Source organism: Trachurus japonicus, chromosome 17, assembly GCF_045865225.1.
Source record: "Trachurus japonicus isolate A0001 chromosome 17, Traja_1.0".
Taxonomy (NCBI): domain Eukaryota; kingdom Metazoa; phylum Chordata; class Actinopteri; order Carangiformes; family Carangidae; genus Trachurus; species Trachurus japonicus.
In genome coordinates this window covers 10,638,769-10,650,908 of record NC_140923.1, presented here as the reverse complement: position 1 = coordinate 10,650,908, position 12,140 = coordinate 10,638,769, and the positions used below count along the sequence as shown (strand labels likewise).

Genomic DNA, 12,140 nt, shown 5'->3' with positions numbered 1-12,140 from the left:
TCAATCTGCAAGACTGCCTGAAAGACATTAGATCCTGGATGTCCTCTAACTTCTTGCTACTGAATTCAGATAAAACTGAGGTCATCGTGTTTGGACCTAAACATCTCAGGGACACGTTCTCCAATCAGATCGCTACTCTAGATGGCATCACCCTGACCCCGAGTACAACCGCGAGGAACCTTGGAGTCATTTTTGACCAGGACCTTTCCTTTAGCTCCCACATAAAGCACGTGACTAGGACCGCCTTCTTCCATCTGCGCAGTATCACTAAGATTAGGAATATCCTCTCCCAGAGTGATGCTGAGAAACTAGTACATGCATTTATCACTTCTAGGCTAGACTACTGCAACTCTCTCCTGTCAGGATGTCCGAAAAACTCTCTAAAGAGTCTCCAGCTGGTCCAGAATGCCGCAGCGAGGGTTTTGACAGGAGTTAGGAAGAGAGAGCACATCTCTCCCACCTTAGCTTCTCTCCACTGGCTTCCTGTAGGATTTAGAATAAACTTCAAAATCCTTCTGCTGACTTATAAGGCTCTTAATGATAAAGCTCCAACCTATCTGAAAGAACTAATCATTCCTTACTGTCCTACCAGAGCACTCCGCTCCCAGAATGCAGGTCTGTTAGTGACTCCCAGTATCTCTAAAAACGGACTGGGAGGTAGAGCCTTCAGTTACCGGGCTCCTTTACTGTGGAACCAGCTCTCTCCATGGGTCAAAGAGGCAGACACTCTAACTACATTTAAGTCTAGACTTAAGACCTTCCTTTATGACAGGGCTTTTAGTTAGGGCTGGTTCAGGTAGCTCTGAACCATTTTATAGCTGCGCTGCTATAGGCTTAGACTGCTGGGGACACATCTGGTTACACAGAGCCCTCTCCTTTTTCCTCCTCTCCTCTCCTCTCCTCCCCTCTCCTCCCCTCTCCTCTCCTCAGTATATTTTTGAACTGTCATTTTCTGTTGTACTTTGTAGTTTGGCCTTGGTGTCTCGCACTCTCTCTGTGTTTCCACAGATCCACCGGAGCTCCATCTCTCTGCACCAGCCGCCGCCTGCATCGCCCCCCTCCCTCCCCTTCCCCTGCTGTTAGACCGGCCTCCCCTTCCTTCCCATGGACCAGTCTGCCGCCCAGTCCTCCCATCGAGCTGACCGGCTCTCCCTGCCCCCCCCCCTCCCCTCACCAGAGACTGCCTTCATCAACTCCTGCTAACATTTCCATATTTCGCACATTCTGTGACAAACTGTAAACTGTTTTCTTGTCTGTAACAACATCTGTCCGTCCTGGGTGAGGGATCCCTCCTCTGTTGCTCACCCTGAGGTTTCTCCGATTTTTCCCTGTTAAAAGGGTTTTCCATGGAGTTTTTCCTCAGTCGATGTGAGGGTCTAAGGACAGAGGATGTTGTTACGATGCCATGTAAAGCCCTTTGAGACTAACTGTTTGTAAAAACGGGCTATACAAATAAAATTGCCTTGCCTTGCCTTGCCTTGCCTTAAAAAAAGAGAACACAAATAACGCTACTTTCTGTTCCCGGTTTGTTTTTCAGATATCTTGCTTCATTAATTCACTACTGCAAGATGTCCAATACAAAACTTTCTCTGCATATCGACTGATTACTTTCATACTTGTATAACAAGAATGGTCTCAGCATTTGAAGTGATGAACTTAGGGCCCTTCAACCTGAATAGGACCCTGTATCTCTGTGGCCCCCACAAGCCCTATAGGATCACTGTATTAGCAATTGATTTGTAGTAATAATAAGTTTGTTTTGCAATATGAACTACTAAAGCCCAATATTAGTTGGCATGATAGCACATTAACACTCCATCAAAGCTGCTATACAGATAAAGAATGACTGAATTATAATAAGGTCTTATTTCATTACTCAACAAAAGGAGCCCTCTGTAAGCATATTCTCATTGTTGATATTGTGCTTAAGAAGCTATATTTTATTCCATCCAAGGAATACTGTATAAAATGCACAGCAACAGGATGAAACATAGTATGTGTAGTATCATACAAGGTAACATTTATCTGTTTACTGTCACTTAACTATCAATAAACCTCTGTTATCTTGTAATAAGGCAAATATTTATTAGGAAACCATATCTTAATACTCATAAAAATCAGTGGTGACACATGTAATAAAAGCATAAAGTGAATTTCAGGGAATACACAGGCTTCAAACACCGTCTCTCTTTCTCCTCTATAAAGAAGGCAGTATGCGTAATCTCTACTACTTGTGTCACATCTCTCAGTCTGTCGCCTCTGAATACTCGAGGGCTGTTTCATTCTTTCTTATCACGCGTTGATAAAATCCATGGAGCGTTTCAGTAGTAGAGTCACCTCCAGTTCCTCTCTCTCGCTGAAGAACTGAGCCTTGCCCTCGTGGCTGTGGATGGGATGTGGGAGGTGAAGACCCAGTTTGCTGCAGAGAGGAAGAGACACGTTAAATAGACGGAGAGTTCAAGGGAAGAGGGTGTCTGTAGTAAGTGAGAGAGGAAGATGTTAAGAGTTGTGTCAAACAGCAATCAAAGCTCAGATCATGATGTTAACCTCTGATTAAAAGGAAACGTCTAGAACGGGCGCTTTCGGTCTGAACCAATGCTGCTCCGTCTTAAGGGGATTAAAAATTAAAGAGACGATTTTTCAAAGCTCCTCTTACTATTTTGCCGTTCGCAGATCAAGGAATTTCTCCTTTACATCCAGGATCACGTCTGTTGCTTTAGTATCTGGCAGCTTGATTTTCACCTAGGAGTAAGAATAAGTCAGCATCTTTAATATTTTACTCACAGTACATAAAACATTTTACATCACATTAATGATAAGAGAATATGGCATTTTGCTATACATGCAACTTCATCTTCTATTCAATTCAGATCCATCCAACACTGATAAAAACAGAAGGATCTTGTTGAGGATGATTAAATATTAAGAATTCCTCCTCATATTCTATCAGTGCATGGTGAGAAAGTGAGATTAGTAACATCATGCTTCATTTAACTCTCTTTTCCTTTCCTTCACTCGTGCTGCTTCAGTTGAGTTTTGTGTCCCTTAACATTTTATTCTATTTACAAAATCTGTCAGAACTTTTATTCGCCACAGTTGAGGCTGTAAAGTCTAAGTTTTGGGATTCATCTTAATGTGTGTCCTTTTTATTTTTCATCATCACACTTGCTGCATGCTGTGGGCATTTAGTTTAAGTACCAGCATGGCTTCACAGCACATGGAGGACGGATCCTTTCCACTCAAGCCCAAGAACAGGTCCTCTGTGCCCACACTCTGCTTCAGGATGATTTCATACCTGAAAACCAAAAATCAGACGTAATTATGGAGGCATACACAAAAAAACTAAAACAAAACACATCTGTTTTACACACAATAACAATAATGGCCAAGTATTTCTAACGATTAATTACATGCACAGCCTCCGTGGAACACAGTTTTATAAAAGTTGTGATAAATCCTTACATGAAACAGTGTGACTTTCTCATTTAAGCTTTAAATGTGTTCAAAAGGCGACGATCAGTGCTTCTATAGCTTCAGTGCAAGGTGCGTGTGTTGTGTTTGTCTTACTCAGGCTGTGGTCGTGGGTCAGACAGATCATCGTACTGGGAGCCCTCAGCCACCTCTTCCTCGCTCCAGATATCTTTGCTGTTCTTCTTCGAATAGGCCGTTGACACTAAATAAACACAAGTAGACACAAACACACACACGCGTTCAGTTTGCACCGTGTCTGTGTGTTTCTTATAATGACTAAAGAGTATTTTCTTTAAAATAAATTCAGAGTGTTACCTTCTTTATCTTTTTTAGGTGGGTGACCAATGTGTCCAGGACCCAGCCGTGCGTAGGCGGACACCTTCTGTTGAGATGAACTCATGTTATTATAAACTAATAGAGCTTTTATTCAAATACACGCGAATGACATCCAGTCATTCAGTTTGCAGTCATTATAAGGCAGTTATATGCAGTAAAAGAACACATCTAAACACAATAAATCTCCAGAAAAGCATTGGTCTACTTGTTTGGGAGATGCACAGAATAGTTAAGCGGTGAAATTAAACTAAAGCACATTTACTCAAGTAGACTCCAAGTGTAGTTTTGAGGTACTTTACTTGAAAATTTCAACTTTTTAACGTCTCCATTTCAGAACTAAATGCAACTTTTCATCTTCCTCTGCATTTACCAGAAAACTATTGTTAATACGGTAGTTAGTTTTCACACATTATTTTACATATGGTTAACTTAGGATGCATAGCCATAAACAGCATCAGTAATAATAATCCAGTTATATTGTATAATTAGACTAACACTCGTGTGATTAGTAAATTTAGCCTCTTGTGCTGAAATTAGAGACACAAGGAGGATCCTTCTGTTCTTGCACCCGTGAACTTATTATGACTCCCCAGTGCACAGTATCTTACTTTGCTCTCTTCTTCATCACCATCATCATCATCTTGCTGTGTTGACAACAGGGCAGACAGAGCCTGTAGGTTCTGAACGGACGATACTCCAAAACCCTCCATTCAGAAAACCACTAAAGGACGCAGTTTTATCCCGGGATGAAATAGAAACTGCGTTACCTGCTCGAAACTGTGTAAAGAGTAACGTTAGGTAGCTAACTGCTAACTGCTAACTGAACATTTGGAACGTTGCTGGTTGACGCTTTCCGTTTCCACGGCGACGACCAGGCCTCAGGCTGCCATGGGAACCAGTGACGTCACGTGCGAAAAAAAAGGGGGGAAACGGCAAAAATAATTTTTACAGCAAAAAACACACGTATTGGCAATAAATAAAAATCATTATGTATTTCCATTAAATAGAGCGAAATAAAACAGGAAAGAAAATAACAATGGGCTTTATGCACAGCTCCACTTCCTGAGATAAGACAGCTCCTTTATTTCCTGTCTTACATTATCGGACCAACTGATTAATCCAGGTGTGTCTGACCCATAGACTGTAAAAAAAAAAAAAAAAAAAAAAAACGGTCTGACCTCACAACAATGGTCAGGCACACCTGGATTAATCAATTGGTCCAATAATTGGTCCAATAATTTAAGACAGGTAATAAAGGAGCTGGCTTATTTCAGGAAGTAGTGGAGCTGTGCATAAAGCCCATTGAATATGAACAAATTTATAAAAAAAAATACTAAATGTGTATGACAATATAGTGTGTAGTATATTACGTGACAGTTTACGCTAATGACTGGGTGCAACAGAATGAATCGTAATCGTGTGACTTTCTCATGCCCACTTTTTTGCACTAAAGCTTCACATGCATCTCAGGCCGGGCATGGCCTATCACAGAGGGTGTTGCAACTTGAATGATTAATTTCTGCTTTTGATCTGAATGTATATTTATGTAGAGATTTAACATGGAGGAGTTATTTTGAAACTGGCCAAAGCAGAGCGATAGATATAATGTTATATCTATCGCTCTGGGCCAAAGTACTGAAAGGCGAAGCGATATCCTGTGGCCATTCATGTCTCTCCTCGGCCGCCGTACTAGTAGTATGCATGGCCCGCAGAGATCATGTTGAAGGTGACAGGTAGTGGTGCAATGCCGGGAGCGTTCAGTCTTTTGTCGGTCACCCCCGTCGTCGCTGCTGCTGCTGCTGCCGGGGACGAAGACAGAGCGAGCCAGACCTCCACCCGGTTAAACCTGGACGAGCTGTCCCTTTACACCGCTGCTCCTCCTCCTCAGCAGTCTGTGTTGTCTCGGTATGCGGCGGCGGCAGAGCAGCCTGAAGCCGGTCAGCTGGAGCAGACTGTCGCCACCGTGAGGACTCTGGTGCAGCCCTACACGTCTTGGTGCCAGGGCGCTTATAAGAGCATAAAACCCAAAGTGCAAAGTCTGGTCCAGCGCGGCACCGACACCTACGACTACCTGAAGAACCCGCCGAAGGACTTCTACCCCCGGGCGGGAGTCATCGGCTTCTCCGGCGTGGTGGGGCTGCTGCTCGCCGCCAGGGGCTCCCGGGTGAAGAAGCTCCTCTACCCGACGGCCCTGATGACCGTGAGCGCCTCGCTGTACTACCCGGACAAGGCTGCTGCCATCGCCAAGTCCACCGGGGACTCGGTGTACGACCGCGCCGTGCAGAGCTACGCCGCCCTGGAGAAGATGGTGCTGAACCCCCAGAGCAAAGGGGGTGAGAAGAAGGAGGAGGAGGGCAATAAACCCTGATGATGATGACCCCGGTGTGACCCTGCTGCCTCCACTCACACAGCAATAACAAGAAACCATACAGCAGCAGTTTATTTTCCGTGATACTGTAGTTTTTGACATGAGCTACCTATAAGCCGGCTGTGATCTGTTGTGTGTGTGACTTTCTCATGCCCACTTTTTTGCACTATTAAAAGCTTCACATGATGCATCTCAGGCCGGGCATGGCCTGTCACAGAGGGTGTTGCAACTTGAATGATTAACTTCTGCTTCTGATCTGATCTGAATGTATATTTATGTAGAGATTTAATTAAAAAAAAAAAAAAATCAACGTGTCTTACATTAAAACCTGTGGACGTTTGTTTTTCTACACAGTTGTTACAGCTTAATTCAGTCTTGAACATTCAAAAAGGTATTTTGATCATCAGTTATTTTGACATTTATGGCTTAAAAAGTTAACTTTAGACATGTAATGTTCCAGCTTATTCACAGGGTGCAGCTCCAACATTCATGGTAAAATGAATGTATTTGTTTTTTAGTCGGACATTGACATTTTTCAGACCTAACGATTGATAAGTAGAGAAAGCTATTGGTTAGTTTATTTATGATTAAATGATCACCCACTGCAGACCAAAACATTTTCATTTTTCAAAATATTATGTCATGAACAGTGACAAATGTGTTGTTCAACATAATATTTAGAAACAGTATAAGCCTTCCTGTAATGTCCATTAGTCATTTGTAGAAAATCAAAACAGTGTTATTTTGTGATGACAATGTTACTAAAGAAAAAAGGCCCAGAAGGGGAATGACCACTGAATGACTGTTTAACATTTTATTCACCTCAGTCAAAAAAAAAAAAAAAAAAAGTGTACAAAAATTAAATACGAATCACTCTAAAGAACTCCCCTCAGAGCAGCACCAACTTCTCGTTCAGAGCGATCTGTGCTTGGGTCAGGTTAGACAGGTAGGTCACCATCAACAGGTCCTGCAGGAACAAAACAGAGCATCAGCAACGTGTGATTACAGTCTTAAGGGATAGTTCAACATTTTCACAAATTGGCCCATTGCCATAGGTGGTGCAAGCTATTTTTAGAACCGAGCCGCAAGCTGGAGCTTTTGGAGTTGTTGGATTGTGTATTTGATGAGTTTGATGAGGGGAAACAAGAAATCCCATGAGCCTCTGTAGCGTAGCTCTGAGCAGCTCACGGCTCTGCCGTTCTAAAAACAGCTTGCACCGACAATTAAAGGTAACAAACCTACTCCTAAAACTATAGCGATTATGGCAATGGGCCAATTTGCCAAAATGTTTAACTATTCCTTTAAAAGATAGAGTAGTAAAATATCATGACAGTTTTACGAGGCAATTACAGTCAAATATTACAAAGGTGTTGTAACTACAGATATAACTACTCTGTTTGGAGCCAGAGAATCACCAACAACATGAAGCAAAGTAATTAAGTGCACTAAATCTAAAGAGGAAAAACAACCACCGGCACCAGCAGCAGCAGTTGTTGTGGTGGTGGTGGTTTAGTAGCTGATGAGAAGAACTTACATTGATGTTGGAGTTGAGCATGTTCTCAAAGTCCTCCGCTGAGATGGTTGGCACCTTGTTGACCAAGTCCATCAGGAAGCGGCCCACGCTGTTATCTGCTGTCGCCTTGCCAGACTGAGACGGAATCAAATTAGTGTCAAACCTAAGTACTGAACAGCTGATCTCCAATGACACAACTGATTAATAAAAGATTAAACAGCAGGAGTACGACCAGGAAGACAAACAGCAGTGGGTAATGTTTTATCATATATGGGGGAACATTATATACTTAAGCAATATATCACTCCAGGCCGTGGTATATGCTCATTCTACCACGGCTAAGGGGCGTTGTTCAACCCTCTTAGAGTGGTATAATGAGCATGTACCACGGACTGGAGTGATATATTGCTTTTATAAAACGGTTACCAATAAAGGCAATATGAAAGAGGGATACGCAATCAATTTCATGTAGTTTTATTTAACCAGAAATACATATTATCCAATAAAATAGCCTCACTGTGGAAAAAATAGTCCCACCTCTCCAGACGTTAGCTCCAAGTAGCTCTGCATCTGGTCTTTTCCTCCGCTTTTTTTTCCAGGTGAAAGTCACTGCTCAGTCCCCTCTACCATTGTTAACCCTCCCCAGAGGTGAAAGTTCACCTTAAACATGTGAATTCAACTACCTTTGTCCATTTTTTAACATCGTAAAAACATCAAATGTCTTTTGCTACTATCGCTCTGACTGCAACAGTCCGTTGTCATGGATACATGACAACAACTTCCATTCAGCGTGCCTGACGCGGAGTGATAGCCTACGCTGTGATGAGGTTTTAGAATAGTAGCCGTGGTATATGCTCATTATACCACGGCTAACAACCAATCAGATTGCCGGATTTCACCTTTCCGTTTTATAAAACATCATATACATCATTTACTAAAAGCTTTAAGGCTCACCAGCACATCATCGATGTATGCCAGCACAGTAGTCAGCATGTCCTGCACCCTGGCAGCAGATCCAGCCACCTGGGACAGATCAGAGGTCAGCCCCTTGGTGCGACTGGGAGTTACACGTGTCCTCTGCAGAAGGTCCACTACGACACAGACAGACGGACATTTACAGGGTTAGACGGAGTAAAGGGACCAGAAAAACACAGGGTAGTCGCGGCGTCGGTCACAATAACTTTGAGTTACACAACAAATTCAGTCTTACCGCCTATCCTCTCAGTGTCGTAGTAGATATACTTGACAGTCAGAGGGGTGAACATCACGCCCACCGTCTTTCCTGGCACACCCATCTGGGCGCTGTGAAGGAGACACACACAAACGCGTTCAAAGCACACACACACTTTCAGGCTGTAGTTGATTATGCAATTCCAAATTACCATTGTTGGTATTTAGGTTCGTTATTGTTGTCCTCTCAGCTATCATCAACTCTGTAAACTGTTTTCTCCCTCTCTTTTTGCTGCTACGAGCACTTAGTCGACCAACAACAAGTAAACCAGCATTTCATCTATGCACAGCTGCTACTTGGACTGCCTTGTAGTGTTTTGTGTGTCGTTCCTTCCTGCACTGTAACAATTTGGTCATTTTAAATGTGTAAATTGTATGTCAGTATTATCCCTGTGTTGTCCACTGTTCATCTGTGTCGTTTTATGTCTCAGGTTTCTCCTTGTATTTTAGATTGTGGTCTGTGTCTGTTGTGAATTATATGTTGGGACTACCGATGGAAATTAGCAGCTATAGCTAAATCTGGTGCAACCGTCTCCTCATTTCTTGTAAATTATTAATGTTATTTCACACTGTCCCTTGATAATTTAAATAAAATACACTAAACACAGACAGGACGATGAGCCAACCTGACGTAGGCGCGGATGTTCATCTTGCCGCTCTGCAGTGCCGAGTCCACGGTCAGGTGAATGGGGTTGGTGGCCTCACGGCTGTAGTACTCATGAATGAGCACTGAGTGTTCTGTGATGTCAAAGCCGGTGGCGTACCTGTGGAGAAAGATGATGGTTGTGAGAAAAGTGTTTATTTTTTTCTAATTTCATCTTTGAAATTACAAATCTGATGAGCCGACGCACCAGCCGATGATGACCTCAGTGGGTGAAACCCTCTTGTGGAGCTCGTACATGTTCTTGGCGAACTCCATGTCCACGGCCACCTGTTGTCAAAGAACATTAATGTCTCAAATGGCCTTTTCTACACAAAACATTTTAAATTCGCAATATGAGGCAGCCATGCAAGTCTAAACATGTCTGCAATAAGTTAATTCTCTTCACTAGTTGTTATCTGCATAACATTTAACCAATATTCCCGTCTTTAACTAGACCCAGTAGCTAGTACCGTTTGCTTACAAAAGAAAGTGACACAAGAATATGTCTCAGTTGTGAAAGACACCTGCAGCAATGAAACAGGTATTTTGAGGGTGTAACACCATCTGGGGATTATCCATCTAAAATTCATTACACAACATGACAACACCCTCATACAGCCATTGGGACATATCCTCCACAAGATAAACAAGGGGTACCACATTACCCAGAAGATCTGAGATTATATATCACTGAAAAAACTGTGGCATAAACCTTAAAATGTTCAGAGAATCTGTCTGTGGAGTACCACAAAGGGTGCACAGATGTAGTATGGAGAGTATGTTGGTTTCCTGCACTTTATATAAACTGAGTGATGACTAAAACCTTTTCAAAAGCATACTCACTTTATTAATAGCACCTGAAACATTTGCTTACAACTGTATTTGCCTTGTGAGTGGGGGAACACTACAGCCATTACAATACAACACCATTGTGTATGTGAACTGCAGAGGACAGTCATTATAGATTTATTCAGCCAACAGTTGGACCATAAATAAGTGAATTGTAGTAAATTGGTTGTTTTTATCAGGCTTTTCTTTCCATCTATATCCATATCCACTGGTACTGACAGACTGTTTTGTGTAGCTTAGTACAACAGAACAATAATAACGTTTCATTCATTGACTAAAATGCGTCATCATGACATCACACTGTGAGAAAATGGGAGAAAACAAACGCACCTCATCTTCAGACTCATTGTGGGGCACAGAGAAGCAGTTGGTCACTTCAATAGAGTGCTTGTCAATGGTACCTGAGGAGGACAAATGTAACAAAAGAGCATTATTATTATGTTAGCTAACGTTACCCATGCTAACGAATACGCTTCAAACCGTGACGAAACACTGGTACTATGCTAATAACAACGGTTGCCAGGCGTCTCAACAATACAGAAATTAACATAAAATACTTGATATTGATCTAGCCAGCCAAGGTTTTCACTTAAAGGGTCGTTTGAGCAGACATCCAGCTGTTACCGGTGATGCTGCAGGCTGTGCTAACCATAGTGCTAACAGCTAACAGCTAACGGCTACAGCCAACGTGCGTTAGCAGGCGAGCTACAAGAAGTTAGCTCGCTAGCCGCTAGCCGCTAGCCGCTACCTCCATCACCGACAGACGACGGTCAGTCACTCAAACGGGGGACAAACAAACGTATCGACGTCTTTTTTTTCTCTCGCTTACCCAGCAGGGTCCCGATCACACGGCTGGCTCCTTCATTTCTCCGCTCGTAGGAGTCGCAGATAGAAGCGAGAACGACGGGGTGAATTTTCACCACTGGCCCGTACACCGACATCTTGGAAGAGGAGGATCGAGCAGCGGCGCCGGCGGAGAAACGTTTACCACCTCCTAGAGGCCGGAGGGGGAACAGCAGCTACTGGATAACATGACGATTGAAAGCCTAATTATAAAGTTTTTTTCTCCTTTGTACTATTGACCTATGTGTTTATGTTTTTTCTTTTCTGCATAATTTATTTTTGTGTATTTTTTTACCTTGTTCACCCATACAAGCCATAGCCATACTTTTACTTGTTCTTCATGACCACCCACACTGTGCAATATCTTTGACCAAACAACATGTATATATAGTTTTCTACTTAAATATGTTTTGTACATAACATTGTTTTTCTATAGGCTATATATTTATATTCGTGTACAGTAAATCCTTTATTTTATTCATTATTTCTTTACACATCCTGTACTCTTTGCTAAGAGAATTTCCCACATGTATGGATGGATCAATAAAGAGTATGTCTTATGTGTTTATAGGCTACTTATTTTTCTATAGGCTAATTAATATTTTCTATTCATTTTTTTTGTCTGTTTCTCTCTACTGTTGTTTTCTTTGTCTGTAAATGTTATTATCTTTATTGTTGCTTCAATGTAGCCTACTGTTAGAATTTAAATAAAGGAGGAAAAAACGGATACCACTGATGATCCAACATGACTGTATCTGAAAACAGGGTTTTTCATTTTTTATTAAAAATAATGGGGGAAAAACGTGTCCCTTTTTTTTCTTTAATTAGCCTAATAAGATTATTATCATAATAATATCTGATAAAAGCTAATCAATACAGAAATTCAC

The 12,140-nt window shown here is 42.0% G+C and overlaps 3 protein-coding genes across 4 annotated transcripts; 1 reads left to right on the top strand and 2 right to left on the bottom strand.

The window, feature by feature from the left end:
* Positions 1-1,998: 1,998 nt before the first annotated feature.
* On the bottom strand, positions 1,999-4,680 carry dnaaf6 (dynein axonemal assembly factor 6). Of its 2 annotated transcripts, none has more exons than XM_085804114.1 (6): positions 4,416-4,680; positions 3,787-3,853; positions 3,568-3,673; positions 3,199-3,295; positions 2,657-2,742; positions 1,999-2,419 (listed from the first exon to the last, which is right to left on the bottom strand). In XM_085804114.1, exons 1-6 carry the CDS (start codon positions 4,515-4,517, stop codon positions 2,293-2,295), a joined length of 585 nt encoding a protein of 194 aa, XP_085660240.1. In that variant the 5' UTR covers positions 4,518-4,680; the 3' UTR covers positions 1,999-2,292. The 2 variants fall into 2 exon arrangements, with proteins under 2 accessions (XP_085660240.1, XP_085660241.1); XM_085804115.1 differs by having other exon boundaries at positions 2,168-2,419; positions 3,787-3,850; positions 4,416-4,582.
* Positions 4,681-5,495: 815 nt separating this feature from the next.
* Positions 5,496-6,425, top strand: LOC146970153 (MICOS complex subunit MIC26-like). Its single transcript, XM_085804955.1, has one exon. The coding sequence runs from the start codon at positions 5,525-5,527 to the stop codon at positions 6,173-6,175; it is 651 nt and encodes a 216-aa protein (XP_085661081.1). The 5' UTR covers positions 5,496-5,524; the 3' UTR covers positions 6,176-6,425.
* A 549-nt stretch (positions 6,426-6,974) lies between these two features.
* Positions 6,975-11,362, bottom strand: eif3f (eukaryotic translation initiation factor 3, subunit F). The gene is made up of 8 exons (XM_085804954.1): positions 11,240-11,362; positions 10,741-10,811; positions 9,770-9,849; positions 9,545-9,682; positions 8,899-8,990; positions 8,643-8,779; positions 7,710-7,823; positions 6,975-7,142 (listed from the first exon to the last, which is right to left on the bottom strand). The coding sequence occupies exons 1-8, from the start codon at positions 11,349-11,351 to the stop codon at positions 7,065-7,067; spliced, it is 822 nt and encodes a 273-aa protein (XP_085661080.1). The 5' UTR covers positions 11,352-11,362; the 3' UTR covers positions 6,975-7,064.
* Positions 11,363-12,140: the final 778 nt, after the last annotated feature.